The sequence below is a fragment of the Sinocyclocheilus grahami genome, unplaced genomic scaffold (genome assembly GCF_001515645.1).
Source record: "Sinocyclocheilus grahami isolate Dianchi unplaced genomic scaffold, SAMN03320097.WGS_v1.1 scaffold92.1, whole genome shotgun sequence".
Lineage (NCBI taxonomy): Eukaryota > Metazoa > Chordata > Actinopteri > Cypriniformes > Cyprinidae > Sinocyclocheilus > Sinocyclocheilus grahami.
In genome coordinates, this window is record NW_015505271.1 from 1354664 (window position 1) to 1375279 (window position 20616).

The 20616-nt window shown below is 38.7% G+C and overlaps 1 protein-coding gene across 2 annotated transcripts; it reads left to right on the top strand.

The window, feature by feature from the left end:
- The first annotated feature begins 406 nt into the window (after positions 1-406).
- LOC107587329 (probable ATP-dependent RNA helicase DDX31) lies at positions 407-20444 on the top strand. Of its 2 annotated transcripts, XM_016275060.1 has the most exons (21): positions 407-599; positions 711-799; positions 909-1225; positions 1320-1395; positions 1485-1528; positions 1600-1670; positions 1895-1959; positions 2309-2353; positions 2476-2517; positions 2619-2683; positions 3393-3512; positions 3808-3914; positions 4284-4498; positions 5719-5886; positions 8763-8822; positions 10676-10726; positions 10818-10957; positions 11445-11529; positions 12067-12178; positions 12506-12701; positions 19874-20444. In XM_016275060.1, exons 1-21 carry the CDS (start codon positions 569-571, stop codon positions 20019-20021), a joined length of 2247 nt encoding a protein of 748 aa, XP_016130546.1. In that variant the 5' UTR covers positions 407-568; the 3' UTR covers positions 20022-20444. The 2 variants fall into 2 exon arrangements, with proteins under 2 accessions (XP_016130546.1, XP_016130547.1); XM_016275061.1 differs by having other exon boundaries at positions 407-799.
- The last annotated feature ends 172 nt before the right edge of the window (positions 20445-20616 follow it).

Genomic DNA, 20616 nt, shown 5'->3' on the forward strand with positions numbered 1-20616 from the left:
TCATACAGGTTTGGAATGACATGAATAAATGATGACAGAATTTCCATTTTTACACCATAAAATGCACTATAACACATTTAGTCTTTTATAAATGACATGGGGTTCTCAATCCACTGAAATCAAAATGATAGTTTCAATGGGAAACGCTTTAAATACAGGTAAGTATTGTCCTAATACTATGTATTAAAAAAGTAAGCTTGAGTAATAGCAGAAGTAACCATGAAGAAAAGTAGAAATATAAGCGTGAACAATATGAAATTTTAATAGAAACCATTATTTGATTATGGTTATGGTTTAAGACAGGAGGTGTATCTTATAATATTTTAAACAGTTGTTCTCAACCAAGTATTTACAAACTTATAAGGGTGCTCAATTAAAACCATTGCTCGCTGCAGCCGGACTTTTATTTTGGTAACGTCATATCCGGAAGTTTCCTCACGTTGTAGTGGATGGTGAAAAAACACGTGTGGAACTCTAGTCTGTATACGTACAGTTTATGTTGTGTTTTTACTGTTTAAAAGTGAACATTACTTGTATTTAGCTTGAAACATACATTTCCGCCATTCAAATGAAGGATAATGCGCCATGTATCTCATCTTGTGAGTAGTCTAATGTGTCTGTGACAGTGTATTACAATTATTTAGCTACTAACGCTACACCGCTTGTTTTAATCGGCGTTTATAACCTGTTTACTGTCATGGCTGAGGAAGTGCTGATGCTCAACATCTCCTCGGCTCCCGTAAAGTTTCACAAAAAGACAAACCGAAGACCTCTGTCATCAGCAGAGAAATGGGCACAGGTGAGTCAGTCCTGCACTCTATGTTGTTGCTGGGATTGTCATTACACACTGATGCACACACAAGTTTCTTTCAGTCTGATTGTGAAGTGTTGTACCGCTTGTGTTACAGAAAAAGTGGGAATCAAAGAGGAAGGCTGTCTTTGAGCCCCAGGAGAGCAGCGCTTCCAAACAGAGGAAGATTAATCAAACTGGTCAACAGCACACACATAAGCAAAAGCTGCAAACCCCCAGAAGCCCCTCTCAGAGGAGTAATAATAGAGACACCGAGGAGAACGGGGACCGGAGAGAAAAGTCTGCCGCAAAGTCCCCATCAAAGGTGAAAACATATCCAAAGAAAGCTCCTGAAGAGCACGGAGACCATGGCAGACCATTTATCAAGACATCGTCTCTCTTCAGAAACAACCCAGAGATCCCTGATGTCCTCAGGTAGATGCAACACATTTGGGCTTGTGTGAATGGACTAGGGTCTTTCCCAAAATTGACTTTACATGCAATTTACTTGTCTTTTTTTTTGTCCCAGTCCTACTGTAAATCAAGTAAAGGAGAAAGTCTTCACCAGCAACACGTTTGAAGAACTGAATCTACATCCTCATCTGGTACGACCAAACCTCAATATCGCTTAACAGATCTCTCAACTAATACTTTAGTCTTATACCTTTCTCTCCTGATCTAAACAATTTTACAGGTGGCGACGCTCCATAAGGTGTTGAATGTGACCAGTATGACAAGGTACTGTAGCTTCATCTTATCTTTTGTTGTCCACCTCTTTGCATTTTTCTCATGTTCCTCTGTGTTTTCAGTGTCCAGAAAAAAACCATACCAGTGCTGATGTCTGGTAAAGATGCTGTAGTGCGCTCCCAGACTGGATCAGGTGCGATTCCTGGCCTGTTTCATGTCAATCAAATGTAGTCAAATATTGAATGTTCAGATCATTATTTTAATTGTTTACAAAAATTCCATGTGTAGTTAGTAACTGAGCTGTAAAAAATAGAAATCACAAAAATTTTTAAGTTAGATGTTACAAAGAAAGGACAAAAACAGAAATGACTTTAAAAGGTGTGATTATTCATATTTTTTCTTACATTTTTCCTACAGGAAAAACATTGGCTTATGGAATTCCAGTGGTTCAGTTCTTACAAGCGATGCAGCCTAAAGTGAAGGTAAGTCAACCTGAATGTCTAAAACAACACGCTCAACATCAAGACTTTACTGACTGATCACATAATCATTTTCATTTTGTGTTACTCAGGTATTGTTGGCTAAAAGTAATGCATTTGTTTATTTGAAATGGTTATGCCATTTATTGGTTCTGTGTGGAGAAATTGGGGTCATTAGCAGTCAGACATTCAACACTGTACATTATAATACACATTCAAATAAATTGGTCAAATTAATTTTGAGTCCGAATTAATGTTATCCATAAAATAGCTAATGCACCATTACAAGTGAATTTATAGTCATGTTCATCAACTTTGGGTGTCTTAAGTTTAATAGTTTTTTCTTCTTCAGAGATCAGATGGACCTTTGGCTGTTGTGATTGTTCCAACTAGAGAGGTATTATAAATGATACAAAACCATCATCGTTTTCTGATTTATCTTATAGCATATTAATTTCCCATTATATGTACCCTTTTTTATTTCCTTCCAACATGGATCTGTTTCTGGTTGTCCTTCAGCTTGCCCTGCAGAGCTTTCAGATGTTTCAGAAGCTTCTAAAAGTGAGGATTTGTGCTTTTGCTAGATTATTATGCTGTATTGACATCTTTGAAAGTGTACTACTATAGTAGTGATAAATACTCACTGTATTTATTCCTTTCAGCCTTTCACCTGGATTGTGCCAGGAGTTCTGATGGGAGGAGAGAAAAGAAAAGCAGAAAAAGCCAGGTTAACAGCACATAAACACAAAATATACATGCATCTACTGCAAGAGGTCTGAATTAGGTTTCTGTTGTTTATTCAAATGGAAAATTATTGTATCCCGCATTACAGAAGCATTTCAAATAGAATCACTGCAAATACACTACAGTTTAAAAGTTTGGAGTCAACAAGAAATTTATTCAGCAAAGAAGCATTCAATTGATCAAAAGGGACAGCAAAGACATTTATAATTTTACAAAAGATTTCTATTTGAAATAAATATTGTTCTTTAAACTTTACATTCATCAAAGAATTCTGAAAACAAATGTCACAGTTTCTACAAAAATATTGAGCCGCACTGCTGTTTTCTACATTGATATTAAGAATTGTTTCTTGAGCAGCAAATCAGCATAGCAGAATGATTTCTGAAGGATCATGTGACACTGAAGACTGGAGTAATGAATGCTGAAAATTCGGCTTTGTCATATCAGGAATAAATAACATTTTCAAATGTACTTAAATATAATTTTTCTTTTTAATTGTAATAATATTACTGTTTTTACTGTGTTTTTTTAATCAAATAAATGCAGCCTTGTTGAGTGAAAGAGACTTCTGTCAGAAACATTAAAATCTTACCAAACTTTTAACAGTAGTGTGTAGTTCATTCTGCAATATCACATCAGTCTGCACTGTGTCCTGCTGTGTTTCCATATGTTTTTGCTTGTCTTTGTCTCAGACTGAGGAAGGGCATTAATGTTCTGATCTCGACTCCAGGCCGACTGGTGGACCACATAAAGAACACTCTGAGTATTGCTTTCAGCGCTGTGCGCTGGCTCATTCTGGATGAAGCCGACAGGTCAGTGTGTTTGCTGAGTTGAACTAAGAATGACATGATGTGGTTTACATTAGGGCTGTGGCTAACAACACATTTGCTAACCTTTAATCTGCTAATTGTTAATTTGATTAATATCTTACTAATTGACTGTTGTATTGCTATTGAAGTAAATGTTTTTTTTAATCATTAAAATGTTTTTCACTTTTTTTAAATTGGCGATTTTTATCAGCTTTATTTATTAGTTCTTGCTGCCCTAGATTGAGGGTGTCTCAGTATCCGGTGTATTTATGATTAGTTTATCCATGCTGGTTTGAAGGACTCTGGATTTGGGCTTTGAGAAAGATCTGACTGTGATTCTGAATGCTTTGAACGCCACTGGACTTGCCAGGCAGAATGTGCTGCTTTCAGCCACACTCACTGAGGGTAAGCTCATCGTCCGCTCACTACCACTGTCCAGAGTGTGTCTGGATGTAAAGTGGCATAAGCGCTCTCTTTAGACTGTGGGAGGTACCGTACTGGCTTTATTCTAGCAGAAGCAGACTAGGAGACAAGGATGAGCTGACAGTTGCTGTCTCTCAGGTCCAGTCTGTCTCTGCTTTGCGTGACAGAACAGGCTCTTGATCCCAGTGAAGACTGAAAGTTTTTGAGCCTTTTGTAGCAACTTCCAGTTTTAGACAGTGCTAAGTCACGAAAACTTCTTACTCTCACAACATTTTGATCACAAAAGCATTTTGGTGACAATCTGCACGGGTGTGCAACCGTTCATGCTGATCCTGTTCTCTTCACGTCCAGGACTGTCCCGATTAGCCAGTATCAGTATGAAGGAGCCCGTGAGTATCCATGTGTCAGAGGACAGCGAGGACACAGATGAAGCGTGTCCCCAGGCGGCCCCTCAGGCTCTGTCAGACAGCTACGTGGTGCCTGAGAGGCTGCAGCAGCACGTTGTGGTGGTGCCCAGCAAACTCCACCTGGTCTGTTTGGCTGCCTTTATTCTGGACAAATGCAAGGTACAGGACACCATATGTTAAAACCCAGTTATTAACGCTCAGTGGTATTGTTGTGTTACCTTGTAGATCACCTCAAGTCATTTCAGTTTGGCCTGATGAATAATTCAAATGTTTTATAATCTACCAAATATGGGGAAGATGTATTCAAAGTATTCTTTTTATATATACAGTGGGTACGGAAAGTATTCAGACCCCCTTAAATTTTTCACTCTTTGTTATATTGCAGCCATTTGCTAAAATCATTTAAGTTCATTTTTTTTCCTCATTAATGTACACACAGCACCCCATATTGACAGAAAAACACAGAATTGTTGACATTTTTGCAGATTTATTAAAAAAGAAAAACTGAAATATCACATGGTCCTAAATATTCAGACCCTTTGCTGGAGTGGCTTCACCACAACTCTGTGACTGTTCTTGAATGGCCCAGCCAGAGCCCTGACTTAAACCTAATTGAGCATCTCTGGAGAGACCTAAAAATGGCTGTCCACCAATGTTTACCATCCAACCTGACAGAACTGGGGAGGATCTGCAAGGAGGAATGGCAGAGGGTCCCCAAATCCAGGTGTGAAAAACTTGTTGCCTCTTTCCCAAAAAGACTCATGGCTGTATTAGATCAAAAGGGTGCTTCTACTAAATACTGAGCAAAGGGTCTGAATACTTAGGACCATGTGATATTTCAGTTTTTCTTTTTTAATAAATCTGCAAAAATGTCAACAATTCTGTGTTTTTCTGTCAATATGGGGTGCTGTGTGTACATTAATGAGGAAAAAAATTTACTTAAATTATTTTAGCAAATGGCTGCAATATAACAAAGAGTGAAAAATTTAAGGGGGTCTGAATACTTTCCGTACCCACTGTATATATATTTTAAAATGGATTTTATTCCTGTGATGTTTTCAGCAGCCATTACTCCAGTTTTCAGTGTCATGTGATCCTTCAGAAATACTTTTAATATGCTGATTTGGTGCTCAAGAAACATTATGAATTACTTTGTCACTTTTTATCAATTTCATGCATCTTTGCTGAAGTATTAATTTGTTTCAAAATATCTTACAGACCCCAAATGTTTGAACAGTACAATTACCAAAATATTTTAAATGATAACCAACAATGTTATTACTGCTTGAGCTTACTGTAACAAAGAAAGTAATTTGCTCATGTTACATGCACAGTAGCTGTCACTGGACTTCAGCATTTTATTGTGTTTTTGTACATAGTTTGAGCAGCGGCAGAAGCTGATCGTTTTCATATCCAGCTGTGAGGCTGTGGAGTTTCTGCTTACTCTCTTCACTGCAGTCCTCTGTGTGAAGCCCAGCACCACATCAACCAAACAAACCTCAACATCCCTTAACTTTTACAGGCTCCACGGCAACATGAGACAAGAGGTGAGCCATTGTGTCAAGTCCTGTTATAACCATAGTCAAGGATTTGTTCACAGAATTCAGTTTAATTTTATTAGACCTACGATTCACTTACAGTACACTTACTATTAATGTCAAAACTGTCTGTTTTTGCTGCTGTATCTTTAACACTCGACTTGATATGTGTAAATGATTTGTTAAAAATGGCCAACTGCTTCGTGTGTGAAATAACTAACACCACTGAATAACTGGTTTTGATTTAATTGTTTGTTCTTTGGTCACTGCATAATTCCCATTCTTCCATTTCAGTTATTTTATAGTTTTGATGACTTCACTATTATTCTATAATATGAAAAATAGTAATGATAAAGAATAATAGTATATATTTTGAACTAATATTGTGCAATATTATGAACATTTTAAATAATTGTTTTCTGTTTTAAATTATTTAGAAGTTTATTCCTGTGATGGCAAAACTGAATTTTCAGCAGCCATTACTCCCGTCTTCAGTGTCACATGATCCTTCAGTTTTAATATGCTGATTTGGTGCTCAAAAAAATATTTCTTATCAATATTGAAAACAGTTGTGCTAAATATTTTTTTGTGGAAACCATGATATATACTTGGAAGTACGCCTTGAAAATTCTGAAAAGCTACTATGCATCTGTCCTATATAGCCTCACTTTTGTTTTTTCAGTCAGCAATTAAAGGGGTGGTTCACTGGGTTTTTTCTAGGTTTGATTGTGTTTATGGGGTGCAGTCTAACATGTGTTAATGTTTCGTTTTTTTTTTTATTTATTATTTTTCACATAATTTTCCTTTATTCCACACCGCTCTGTCCCTTCTCTGAAAAACGCACTGATCATTTCCTTTTATGAAGCCACTCCCTCAGAAATAGGCGATGGGCTCTGATTGGTTAGCTAACCCAGTGTGTTGTGATTGGCTAAACCGCCTCTAGTGTGCGTCTAAGGTCCTGCCCCTCACCTCATGTGCTCCAGTTGTATTGTAAACAACGGCGTCGTTAATATCGGTATTAATATTATCAGTTTGAGCCCAATCAGAGGATATTATTGAAGAGGATCGTGCAGAACCTGTGCAAGCACGGCTTTTAATGGTCGGCCTGTGTTTTTTTTTTGTTATTGTTGTCTCATATTTTTTAGATACGCTGTTATTTGTAAATGCTACTGCTAATGCTAGCTTTTAATATATACGGTTTTATCCTGATTAAAGCTTTAATACAGTATGGCAACTGCACGCGCGTCCATGTTTAACGCTTCTCATAGCTATGTGAAAAGTGTATAATTGGAACAGTTCATTGTTATAGCTGAGCTGAATGAGAGAGAGAGAGAGAGAGAGAGAGAGAGAGAGAGATGCAGAGCGTGTGCAGAGCAGGGGGACGCGAGGAACAGTATTGAGAACTGCTGCTTTAGAACATTGATTTTGAAACTTGTGAATCCATTAGAATCGTTAGAAGACAGAATCGTGATTCATATATGAATAGATTTTTGTGCACCTAGTTTTCTCTTCCTCTTCTCTAAAGCAGCACAGCATGGCCTCGCCCCCTTTGCTGCCTTTTCCTGGGGGCGGGGTTTATCTGGTTTGTGATGTCACGAACCCGGGAAGTAACTTGTTGTAGTCCCTACCAGCCGTTTTTGTAGGCATTAAACTGCCAGAAATTTAAAAGACGATGTCTCCGTTTGCGTTGAACTTTCAGCTTCGTAACTTTGCAGATATTGTTTATGTTCAAACAGCAACATTACACACAAACTAACATTAAAAAAGTGAAATCGCAATGAACCACCCCTTTAAATATTCAGATTTTACCTTAAGGCTGGAATGCACTACACTACTTTTAGAATCTGAATTTTTAGAAATCAGATTTTTAAAACCATAGGCATCATACACTTGCCGACTTTGACCTTTGATCACACTGAAACATGTGCCTTCTTGCTAGGAGATGCGTGACAAATATAACAATGTGTTCTAAAATTGAATCAAAATATCAAACATGTTTGATATTCTCTGACTGGATGGAATCATAGTCTGAAGCTAAAAAAATCGTAGAATCGTAAAAATACTCTACATGATTTTCAAAAAAAAATCTTTCAACTCAAATCTGCAGAATGCCTCTGACTTTCAGCAATTAGCGTCGACTTCTCCAGACTAAATTGATGCAAAAATCTGGGCTAAAGTCGTGTAGTGTATTCCAGCCTTTAGACTACAACACCATGTTAAAGAAGCCCATGCTTCTGTTCTGCTAAAATGACCATGTCTCTTAAAAGCATCCAGAATCACTAGCAACATATGACACTAGGTTAGACCATCATGGTCTAGTTGACCGGTGGGGTCCGCCGGCTCTCGGCCAGCTGGCTTTCAAGCAACAGCAGCAGTCAGTGCCTTGTGGCAGTGTCAGGGGACCTGCATCCTGCCACTGTTCAGCCTGCACCCTCACCCCCCTCACAAATGTAGCAGCCGTGGGTCGCCCATATGGCACTGGAAGGGCAGGGTACTCTGAAGTCTCTTGGTCAGATGTATGAGAGAGCAGGTCTGGGTGTGGTGCTGGCCTGTAGTGTTATGGATGGGTTTGGTAATGGGACAACACGGGCTGAGCTCTGGATGTCTCCTCCGATGAGGAGAGCTGCAGGAGACGGGCAGCTGTTCCAGTACACAACAGATTGTGCTCCATGCAGAAAAAGAGAGAGGAGCTGTCGGACATCCCATCTTCAGATGGGCTCTCATCCATGTTGCTGCCTCATCTTTTGTTTTAATATAAATGCAAATACTTGTTATTGCTGGAATATTGTCTCATATGACTTTGTATTTAAAGATTAAGTGTTTCTCTTGTATACCGTGTTTGACCACCTTAGAAACATAACAGCAACTGTTTTGTGAACTTTCAGGAGCGCACTGAAGTCTTCCAGGAGTTCTCAGTGTGTAAAACTGGCATTCTGCTGTGCACGGTAAGTCATTCAGATTTACACCATTTGTATGGTAACTGACCCTGACTGCATTCTAAAGCAGTGATTCCCAACCAGGTATATTCATACCCAAGGGCTTGCCTTCAGATTTTCTAGAAGTACATAAAAAGATTTTGCTTGTTAAACCTATAAAATACCAACTGAATGTGAAAATATGGAGTAGTCAAAAGGTTAAAATATTTAAAAACACATTTTTATGTAACGCATTCAGTTGCTATATTATATTGAAATAAAGTATTGCCATATTATTATTATTATTATTGTTATTATTATTATTACTTTATTTCAATGTAAAGTCATGCAGGGCTTCCCATAGTTCTCTGATTTTTGTTGGTCAGAACCAAGTTACATGTGAGTAAATAGTAAATATTTTTTTATAGTAAATCTTTTTTAATAAGGGTTTTATTTTGACCTTGTAGCTGGACTTTTAAGTGGAATCAATCCTCATTTTATTTGTGATAGTCTTATTCAACATTACATTTTGGAGCCCAATCAAATAAATTATTAATTATACATTTTAAATTAATTAAAATGTATAAAAATGAAGACCGAAATATATTACCGTTTTAAATTGCAACTGTGCTGTAAAATAAATTTATATTTGATAATTGCAAATTACAATACTAATGTTTACATTATGTTCTTCACTTTTAGTAGTTCAAACCCTCAAGCTTTTTATTTTAGTGGAATAATAGTGTGATGCTGTATTAAAGTAAAGCTAGTGCACGTTGCGTTCCCAAATGCACAAGCAGAGATGGTTTGCTGCGTTTACTGTGAACCGAGCTGCTTGGAGACGCTGAAGCACACCAGATCACGAGCTGCCCGCGCTTCACTCTAAAACATGCAGTGCATCAGTCTATATAGTTATTTCATTATATTGCTGTCTTTGATTTGATAATCGCACTAAGCTATATCGCGATTATCATGCAATCCCATTTATTTACTTAGATTTAAAAAAAAAAAATTATTAGACAATTAATTATTAGCTTTTCATAAACTTGTGAACCCCTTTTGGGAAACTCTTAACATCTAAGGGTTCCTATTTTAAAATCTAAACATTTGTTAATTGACTCATCAATGCATTGATCTAATGATGTAGCTCAAGTTACAGCACAGTCAGTTGCTACAAAAGTGTTATGGACAGGTGTGTGCGTCCCCTTCCTCAACCTCCTTTTCTTCCATCTCGTCACTCTGCAGAAGGGCTCCTGGAATGAATGAGTGCTTCTATTCCTGTTGACAGCCTGGCATGGCATTGTGTTGGTCTCCATCTGTACCAGCTCCAGACACCTCAACTCAGGGTTTAGGCTAGTTGAGGTTGAGAGCTGGAGTTAAGATAAAAAATTGTCCAAATACACATCCTTAAAATAATAGTGTGGCATAGTGGTTAAAGCTCAGGGCTGGTGGTAACCGTAAAGAAGCAGATTCAGTCCCACAAGGAGGGAGCTGTGAATATCATTGTTGCTCCAAGAGCATAATAGCATAGTGTGGCAATGGATTTGTAAAATAAGTGAATCAGGTTAATCAAGGACATTGTTTGCTCTTGTCAGACCAACAAATAAGACCCCAGTCATGACAATCAAGCTAGAATATGACTGAATATTATGGCGTAAGAATGAGCCAACTTAGATTTAAGTGAATTTTCTTGCTCCATTATAATCTTATTATGCACTGTTGCATACAGTGTTATTTTACTATTAATTATATACTATTCAGTTTTTAATTTAAGTTTTAGTCATTTTGTTAGGTGCTTTTGTCCTATTTATTATATGCTTCCCTAATTCACTCTTTTGATGATTAAATTAATATTTAAATGTTTTTGTTTATTTTCTCCCTAGGATGTGGCTGCACGTGGATTGGATCTGCCTCAGGTTACGTGGATTGTTCAGGTTAGATTTCTTCATGTAAAATCTCATAACTGTTCAAATTCTAGTATTTAAAAAAAAAAAAAAAAAAATGAATATCATCTTTCTGTTGCAGTATAACCCTTCTGTTTCCGCCGCGGAGTACGTGCATCGTGTGGGCCGCACGGCACGAATTGGAGCTCAGGGCAGCAGCCTGCTCTTCCTCGCCCCCTCTGAGACGGCTTTTGTGGATGTGTTGGCCAACCATAACATCAGGTGTGCTGACTGACATCTCATCTGTATCACATTTACTTATCATTTCAGTGAACTCCCACGCAGCAGTAGGGGACTGTGGGGCAGGTCCTGTCTGATGTGTGGATGAAGTCCAGTCCCCGACACTGTGATTTAAAGATGGTCAAACTGGTCTTGTCTCTGTTCCAAAGCTCACAATATAATAGTCAAGAGCTGGACTGATGACTCTTGACAGGCTTCCATTGCCAAGAGAAAACACACTTGCAGTCTCTCTGCATGAGAGCAGAATGAATCTGTTCTGCTGGCACAAGGACTATGATATTTGGCTCACGTTACAGTTTACAGTACTAACGGATGATCAAAAGGATTTTGTTAGGGTTAGCAGGGCTCGATATGTTGAACTAAACTATCTAACCCAGGCAACTCACAGTCTGGAAAATGATATTTATTTATTTCCCGTTGATTAATATATCTGTTTATAATATCCATCTACACTTCTTGGCTCCCTCAGTTTGTCCGAGATGAAGATGGAGGACATTTTGGCCACTCTGATGAAGGACGAGTGCTTTAAAGGCAGAGGGAAATGGGACTGTAAGGTAACTTCTGATATCAAAGCCTTAAAAACAGTCACTCTGACCCAAAGAGTCAATGTTGACTTGTTTGACTGTGCATAACTGTTATAACTTTCCTGTCTTGGTTGAAGAATTGATGTGGTTGAAAATGCAGGTCTAGAGAACAGCTGTGGGAGAAGAATGGCTTTCTCTTTATCTCCTTTTTCCCCCTCCCTCTCAACAATGAGAGCCGTCTGACAACAATGAGCGAATGTTTCTGCCAGCGCTCAGTCAGTCCTAATCCTGATTTAATGTCCTTTTCCCTCCCAGCACCAATCGGCTGGTTGTAATCCTCACCCGGGCCACCCCCCTTGTTAGCAGCCTCATTTGAGGGTCAAAGGTCATTGATGGGGAGGGGAGGTGTCATTAGTGTGTATAACCAATAACGTTTATGTGATGCTTTTGACTTTTTATTGGCTTTTATTATAATTTTTCACATAATTGCTGAAATGTAATGCATTCATTTTGCTCTGATTTTTGTTTATCTTTGATGTGTGTGCCTGTTTGTACATGACTGTGCAGAGATCAGCCGCTGCTTTTGAGCAGGAGGTGCGAGATAGAGCCACTGTTTTACAGACCGACTTTGAGAATTATGTTCATGCCAATAACAAGTCTCTGCAAACAGCGAAGAGTGGTAAGCCAAAAAACTAATTATAATGTAGGGTCTTAAAATCATATTTTGTTCTAAACTTTTGCAACCCAACTACATTTTCATTACATAGAAGAAATTTAGCTAAATAACTAAATTGATATTTGAAAATTTTCACAACAATTTAACCTCTAAATCATAATTTGTTATTTCCATTGGTATTGCAGTTGTGATTGTGATTAAAATATTTTAATAAATTCAACAACAACAATAAAGTAAAATCAGTCCTTTAGTGCCAGTGAAACCCCTAAAGTGCTTGGAAATGTCTACTATCTTAGCTCTAAATCTCTCTCTTTTTTTTTGGTCCTGTAGCACTGCAGTCTTTCCTGAGAGCATACACCACATACCCCTCCAGTCTGAAACACATCTTCCACATCCGTAGCCTGCACCTGGGCCACGCTGCTAAGAGCTTTGGCCTGAGGGACGCACCCCAGGGCCTGGGAAGCTCCATAACCACTAATCCTGCCAACAGCAAAGACTCCAAGAAGGGCAAAGACAAAGCCAAGAGGTACTGCACGTTTTCAGAAGTTGGACAGTAATTTATGAATCTGTCAAGCAGTTTCTGTTTGATTATACATTTTTCTTTGTGGCTTCTGTAACTTTTTCAGGGTTTTTTCAGTGTTCTGTTTAAATCAATGTCATATACACCACCATTCAAAAGTTTGGGTTCAGTAAAAAAAAAAAGAGAAACAAGTTAAGCAATTTTTTCAGCAAGGATGCATTTTAGTAAAGTTTTAGTAAACATATTTTTAATATTACAAAATATTTCTATTTCAAATAAAAACTTTCTATTTATCCAATCCTAGAGAAAAACAATTATCAGTTTCCAGAAAAACATTAAACAAAACAACTGTTGTTAACCTTGATAATAAGAAATGTTTCTTGGGCACCAAATCAGCATATTAGAATGATCTGATCATGTGACACTGAAAACCGGAGTAATGACTGCTGAAAATTCAGCTTTGCCATGACAGGGATAAATTACATTTTTAAATATATTCAAACAGAAAACAGTTCTTTTAAATTGTAGTAATGTTTCACAGTGTTACTGTTTTTACTGTATTTTTGTTCAAATAAATGCAGCTTTCGTGAGAATAAGAGACGACTTTAAAATCACAAAAAAAAAAAAAAACACTTACCGACCCCAAACTTTTGAACGGTAGTGTATCCCAAAATAAGCGAGGCAGTGACGAGTATAATATAAACCAAAAGTGCATGATTATATACTGAATTGTGAATGCAGCTCATTATTTGACTAAACGGTCATACCAAAATTTTAGTATTCGATGCATATAAATGTGATATAAGTTTTAACAAATTATACTATTAAGTAGGGGTGCTTTTTGAGGCCGATCGCTGATCACAGAAAGCAGTATCTGCCGATACCGATACCGATTTTTTAAAAGCCTTCTTTTTATCATTTATAACTATTTATAGTGATACTCCAATCTGGATTTTTAGACATTTATTCAGGGCCTGAATTTCATTTTTGAAAATGGGGGGAATTCCCCTCTTATGTGTCTTGTGAGCGGAGAAGCAGCTTTCACACAGGAGTCCGCTACTGATCGATCCGTGGCTGTTTACCACAAACACAACATTTATCCATTATTTTGATTTCAAATCCAAACATTGCTACTGAAAATGCTTTTTCAGCATTGCAATTCTTTTTACACAGTACAGTAATACAATCTTTCAGAGACATGTTTAAACAATAAATATAAGCAACAGATTATTCAATGCTTTTTACTTTTGCATTTACGTCTAGATTTATGTATTAAGTTGCTCAAGCAAGTGGCAAAACATTTAAACTACTTTTCTTACGTTATCACAAACTAACCATTGACAGAAATAGTCAGCTCTACTGCCTTTCCTTTTGCATTGAAATCTTTATTGCAAGCAATCCTGCGGTTCATAAAGAACTTTGTTTTCCTACCTCCACGAGTACCATCTATTATTGCCTTGTTTATCTAAAAGTGCTCTTTCCCTTTAAACCTAGCCAAAAAGCCATATGTGTTGACTGTGAAACACAGTAGACTTTAATATGCATTTATGGTGTAATTACTATATTTTCGAGTCAATCCATGTTCATATTTACTGCAAAAAATGCGCTGTTACTTTAATTCAGCGCTTGCAGCGCAGCAAAAATAGACTCAGTGGGAAACGATCTCTGCACTGTTGCAGACGCACCGCTCCTGGAATGCACTGCCGAACCACAACCGTGTGCACGCTTTATTAATCTAACATGAGTGCGGAAAAAATACGCACCACATTCGCATTGCAAACGGAGTAATGTGAACCTGGCATTATGTGTGTGCGCTGCGAGTGTGCGTGAGCGCACGGTCTCCAGGAGATGGTTAAACACTGGCAAATAATTAAAAAAGTAATGCAATTTATAAACTTTAGTGACGATGTGACACTGCCTCGATTGTGCAAGTGACAATTCCTGTGTCAACTGTGCAGCCTGCATCTCGCTTATAGTGCAGACGCGATGTGGTGATTTGCCTATTTTGAGAGAGAGAGAGAGAGAGAGCGCGTGGTGATTCACTCACGCTGTTTGTGAAATTACGTCTCACACAAGGTTTTCAAATTACTTTAAGTTATTTAAGAAATATGAAGGGGAGTACCTCACCTTAAGCATTATAATTATTTCACCCGCGCCGGACAGAGACGCAGACGGTGCCGCTGCATGTCGTGCCAAACCTTCTCACGGCAGCGTCATCAGCTTGCGATCATTTTTTTGAGGTCGGCCTTTTCAGAGACCTGAAAATCGGAGCACCCCTACTATTAAGTACTAACAAGAGTTAATTAAAACATTTAGTCTTCAAGAATATTCTATTAAGCAAACATTACTTCAGGTTTACAAGTAATTTAAACCTGTTTAAATTAACAAACAAATGCTTGATTTGCTTTACCAGATTGAGTCTGTAGACTCAGTACTATGTGTGCTGTAGGAAGAATAGGAATAGTTTAATTTTTTATTTTAGTATCGACTAGTCTATCGACCAGAGTACCAGTGCTCTTGCCGTTTCTTAGCAAGACTATAAACACAGCGTGTGAAACCACCAACATCCTTTATTGCTTTTCTAAGATGCATCCACTTATCACTTATTGCAGAAAAGGGAAAAGAAATGACTTCGAGCTGTTATAGGATGTTGTGTTACTGTAACTGTCCTGTCACAGCTTCCCTGAAAATTGCCAGCACGGCTGCGCTGGAGAAAAGCCCACAGCTCTCACACACTCTTGGCAGCTGTGAGTCTTTCACTGTAGCAGAGCTTTTCAGGGTCAAGAAGGACTAGTCAAGTCCTACCTTTACCAGCTGCAAGTTTTACCTTTCACCTCTGACACACTCACCCCCCTTGTTTTCCCTCGCCTTCCTTTAAGGTGTGATGCAGTAGCAGCGTTATTCACAAAGTATATGTTCTTGTCCCAAGAACTGGTTTACTTAATCTGATAGTAGTCTTTGGTGTAAGTAGGTGTAATTTTTGATGGCAGATTACAAGATGAGGATGGTGATGATTGATTATGTACTGATGATATGGCCAGTACATCGCAGTATGGTTGTTAGGCCACTAACCAGGGCACTGCAGGGTTATTAGTGGTCATTTCCCACAGGATTGAATGTGGCGCTGCAAGCGTGGGGTCTGGTTAGCAAAGGCCATGTCCAGACTAGCCCTCAAGCATGGATGTGTTGGTGTAGACCTTCCTTTGTGTGGTCAGATTCTCCACAGGACGCTTAATTAAACCGAGCCAGAGCCAAAAACCATCCTGAACGTAATTGCTGTCACATAATGAGAAACTTTATCTGTAACTGTGTGCATTTGTTTGTGTTTAAATAAAGAAATTGAGCATATGGACCTCTCCTGTAGTGTTCAGCATGTGTTTCATAGCTGACCCGCACACGCAGTGATCACAGTTCTCTTGTCAGACCAGAACTGTCATTTGAAAATTTCTGTTATTGTGAGTGTATTCTGCTGTATTTTACTTCCCTCTCTTTCATCCTACCTTCAGTTCTTCAGTGTGCCTTTGAGATAAAGGCTCAAAAGCCTCTGCGTGTTATCTCTGTGCTGTAAAGGGGGTGTCAGGTACAGTTTGGTAAAATCTGATGTTAAAGTTGTTTAACTCAAGGTTAGTGACACATTCAATTTAATTGAGGTGCGTTGTTTTATTTCAGAGTGAAAAACAGACTCCCAATACTCGTTCTTACAGAAGATCTTATTCCATTGTGGAAGGGCGCTGTGTGTTCTCAAACTAGCTACTTTCATAATAGAATGCTTTATATGTAAAACTATAAGGGTAAAGTCCTGTCACGGCTTTAGATTTAAAATGACAAAAAAAAATCAAAAAATGTGACTAATTTAAAATCGATTGTCAGGAATGCGTTTTGTGAAAGGTTTCTGTTTTTATTAAAGGGGTCATATGATGCTGTAAAGTTGCAAAGACTTTCTTATTCTTTAGATATTCTTTATAAAAGTTAAGAGTCAACCATGCCTACCTAAAACGGCTCGTTCTAACACGCCCCCACATATCTACGTCACGATGTGGGAAAATTTGCATAATGCCGCCCAAATGTTCACGCAAAGAAAGAAGGCGTAACTTTTATTCTCGCTGTAGTGTTGTTGCCGCCGCCGCCATGTCGTGAAGGCCTTCCAAAAGAGGACGATATCCGCTTCGTCATGCCTAGAGCTGATCCGTGCTTTTCGCTGAGGAAAGACATCAACTTCGCGCTGTGGATCGCCAGATCGGCTTTCACCGTGGATGAAGCGGAGTCCAGCTCGGGGTCGTCACATGTGGTTGCCGCAAGCTCGCCGGCCACTCCTTCGTCGAATCCGCCGGCTGCGCCGTTCTCAAGCCCGCCGCCTCTGCTCACTCTAGCCCGCCTTGATCCTGGTAGAGTAGACTACAATGCCGGCTGTTCTGACTCACAGAACATATTTAAAGGATTTTCCATTAATGATTCAAACGTGAGTTTTGAGCAGTGTAGAGTAGCGCTTGTTGTTTGTCATTTCCCCAGTCACAAATGTAGACATGGTTTTATGTTTACGCAGCGCGATGCAATGCAATGCATAAAAAGACAGTATACAGGTGCATCTCAATAAATTAGAATGTCATGGAAAAGTTCATTTATTTTAGTAATTCAACTCAAATTGTGAAACTCGTGTATTAAATAAATTCAATGCACACAGACTGAATTAGTTTAAGTCTTTGGTTCTTTTAATTGTCATGATTTTGGCTCACATTTAACAAAAAAACACCAATTCACTATCTCAACAAATTAGAATATGGTGACATGCCAATCAGCTAATCAACTCAAAACAACTGCAAAATGGTCTCTCAGTTTGGTTCACTAGGCTACATAATCATGGGGAAGACTGCTGATCTGACAGTTGTCCAGAAGACAATCATTGACACCCTTCACAAGGAGGGTAAGCCACAAACATTCATTGCCAAAGAAGCTGGCTGTTCACAGAGTGCTGTATCCAAGCATGTTAACAGAAAGTTGAGTGGAAGGAAAAAGTGTGGAAGAAAAAGATGCACAACCAACCGAGAGAACCGCAGCCTTATGAGGATTGTCAAGCAAAATCGATTCAAGAATTTGCACAGCACAATTTGCGACGTTCGAATTGTGAAGAAATTACTCTTACGAATTGGTTATTTTTCAGGTATGTGTGCTTCAAGAAAAAATTTTTTATTTTATATAATTTATTTTGGAGGCTTACATCAGTCTTTTTATTGGCATTGTTCATATGACAATGTTTAACTGTGTACCCAGTAATCAGTAATAGTCATCATGTCATAGCAACGAAAAGCAGTGATTGAAAACCTAACCATCTTTATCAAGTGATTTTGTCATTTGTCAGCTTAAAAATAAGTTATTTGGCTTTAATTAGAAGCCAGTGGCTCCCTCAATTTTTGTTTATTTGTTTAAAGCCCTGTTAATTTCATCCACTTTATGATTTCAGAATTGTATATTAAGACTGTATTTTATGGCTTCTTTTGCAAACGTACACTTCTTTATGGTAGTGTTGAGTTTTGACTTGTGCCATGCTGGCTCAGACACTGTAGGGAGAAGCATGTGTCTAACCACTAGTAATTGGCAGGGTGACCTGCAGCAGGACCTGTGAATGAAACCCATGGAGCGGGACAATAGGTCAGTCCCCAAGGAGCTGCCCCTAGAGCAGCCATAACGCACTCACACTCTCTCTCCACTGCCCAGACAACAGACAACAGCCGTAATGAACTTATCAGCCATCATAGCTGACAGCTGACATCTATATTTACCAGCCATCACTCTCTATATAATATTCATGCTGCACTATGCCGATACCACTTAACTGGTCAGTGCTTTGGCCCTATTAACATTTACCATTCCCAGCATAATTGTGTGTGTGACATTGCTGTGTTGTGCTGTGCTGTCTTACGGTCTCAGTCAAGTCTAGTAGTCATGTCAGGAGAGACTTCATTACAGCTGGCTGTGGTATACACTGTCCATGTCCAGACAAGATTTCTCTAATGAGCAGATCACACTAATATAAACATAGACACACACACTTATGGACACAGGACTCAACAACAAAGACCTCTGGTACACGGGAGAGAGGCCATTACAGGCAACCAAAAATAACAGACACACACACCCCATATAATTAATTTGATAATATAATTTAAATAATATGGCGTATATAGTCTCTTATGCTTATCAAGGCTGCATTTATTTAATCTAATATTGTGAAATATTAATATACAATAATGATATAATATAAAATAACGTTTCAATTTTAATATTTTAAAATGTAAGTTATTCCTGTAATGGCGAAGCTGAATTTTCAGCAGTCATTACTCCAGTCTGTAGTGTCACCCAAAAAGTATGGGGACCTTGTGTCTATGTGGACGTCCCACAGGATGTTTTGTTGTTCTTTGGTCTGTCTTTCTAGTCTGGCTGTTAAAGCTAAATAGTTTTGAGAGCGTTAGTTATGCCATTGTATTAATTTTGTGCCCAGGTGCTTTAGATCTCCCTCTCTACAATCTTTACTTCCGAGGAGAACTTTGGTTTTAACGCTGACCTAGCTGACGGTTCACTTCTGCTGAGGCATATATCACATTTATGACATGTCTTTTAGTATGTGTGAAAATAGTGACATTCTATACTGTATATAATATAAACACCTTTGCGTATATCTGTATACATGCTTCATATCGCCTGTAGGGGTCCCTGTGGAGCGCTCGGGGACCAAAAGAACAATAACTGCTATCTCATAGCCGCTCTAAGCCCTGGGGGTAGAGTGTGTCGTGTGTCACCATGAGGTAGGTGTGTGTTGGATCCTTAAGCAGCCCCACGGGGCCAAGCGCCGCTTCATTCATTCGCCGAGTTATTGATTAGATAAACAGTCACTAGTTTTACATCAGGCCCCCGCTGCTGTCTACGAGCCTTTTATTGACGACAGTGGGAAATTTGTTCAGCCGGTCTCAAGCTAACCAGCCTACCTGCCGCCTCTCTTGACAGGATAAATCTCAGATTCATGCTTCGGGATGCTTGAAACACTCCGAGCAATTCACACAGTTCCTGTTTATCATTGTAGTCGAGATGTTTATTTCTGCCCTTTTTTCTTTATTCTGTATTGGTCTTGGGAGGAAAGGCTTTTTAAATACACAGAGTGATAAGTTCTTTTAAATGTTTTTCAGGCCTCCCAAGAAACTCACGGCGAAGGAGCGCGTGTCAAACCTAATGCGCTCCGAGTACCTCAGTGGGATAGATGGAGAATCCAAGTCTAAGAAGAAGAGGAAAAAGAAGAAAGGTCAAGCAGAAGAAGAGCAATCTACTGCAGCATAAAGAGGAAGACTTCGTAGAGATCGGAGACTCTTTTCGGCTGAGATGTGCTGAGTTTGGAGTCCTTTGCAGCCAGGTGGCTTCTCGAGATTGAACACAGGTGTTTTTTACACAGAGTGACATTTTTTACCTGTAACAAAGCAAGAATGGTCGGCAGCGTGGTCTGAAAACCTACTTTTACCATCTGCATCAAAAAAAGCTTTGATACAAATGGTAAAATGGGCGTATTAGGGCGAAGTCCACATGGAATGTTTTATTGCTCACGGTCAGTTGATCTGTGAATTTATTATTATAAATGTGGTGCCATGAATATGACTGTTTAAGCAATGTGATTTACAGGAAAGCAAGCGGATTCATCAAAATGTTGTAATACAGTCACTACATTTTATATTAAAGTAGGTTGTATTTAATAGGTGTGTTTGGTTCATTTCATCTGATTTTGGGCTCTCCACAGGATTGAATCAGAAGTGTTTCAGAATCACTGGCGACCAAACCTGGCATGCCTTTCATGTTGTTCACAAGGTTATGAGAACACCGCTTAAAATAGTCTTTGTTAAAAGCTTTTTAGCTCTTTCCCCTGGCTTGAATTTCGGCTTGG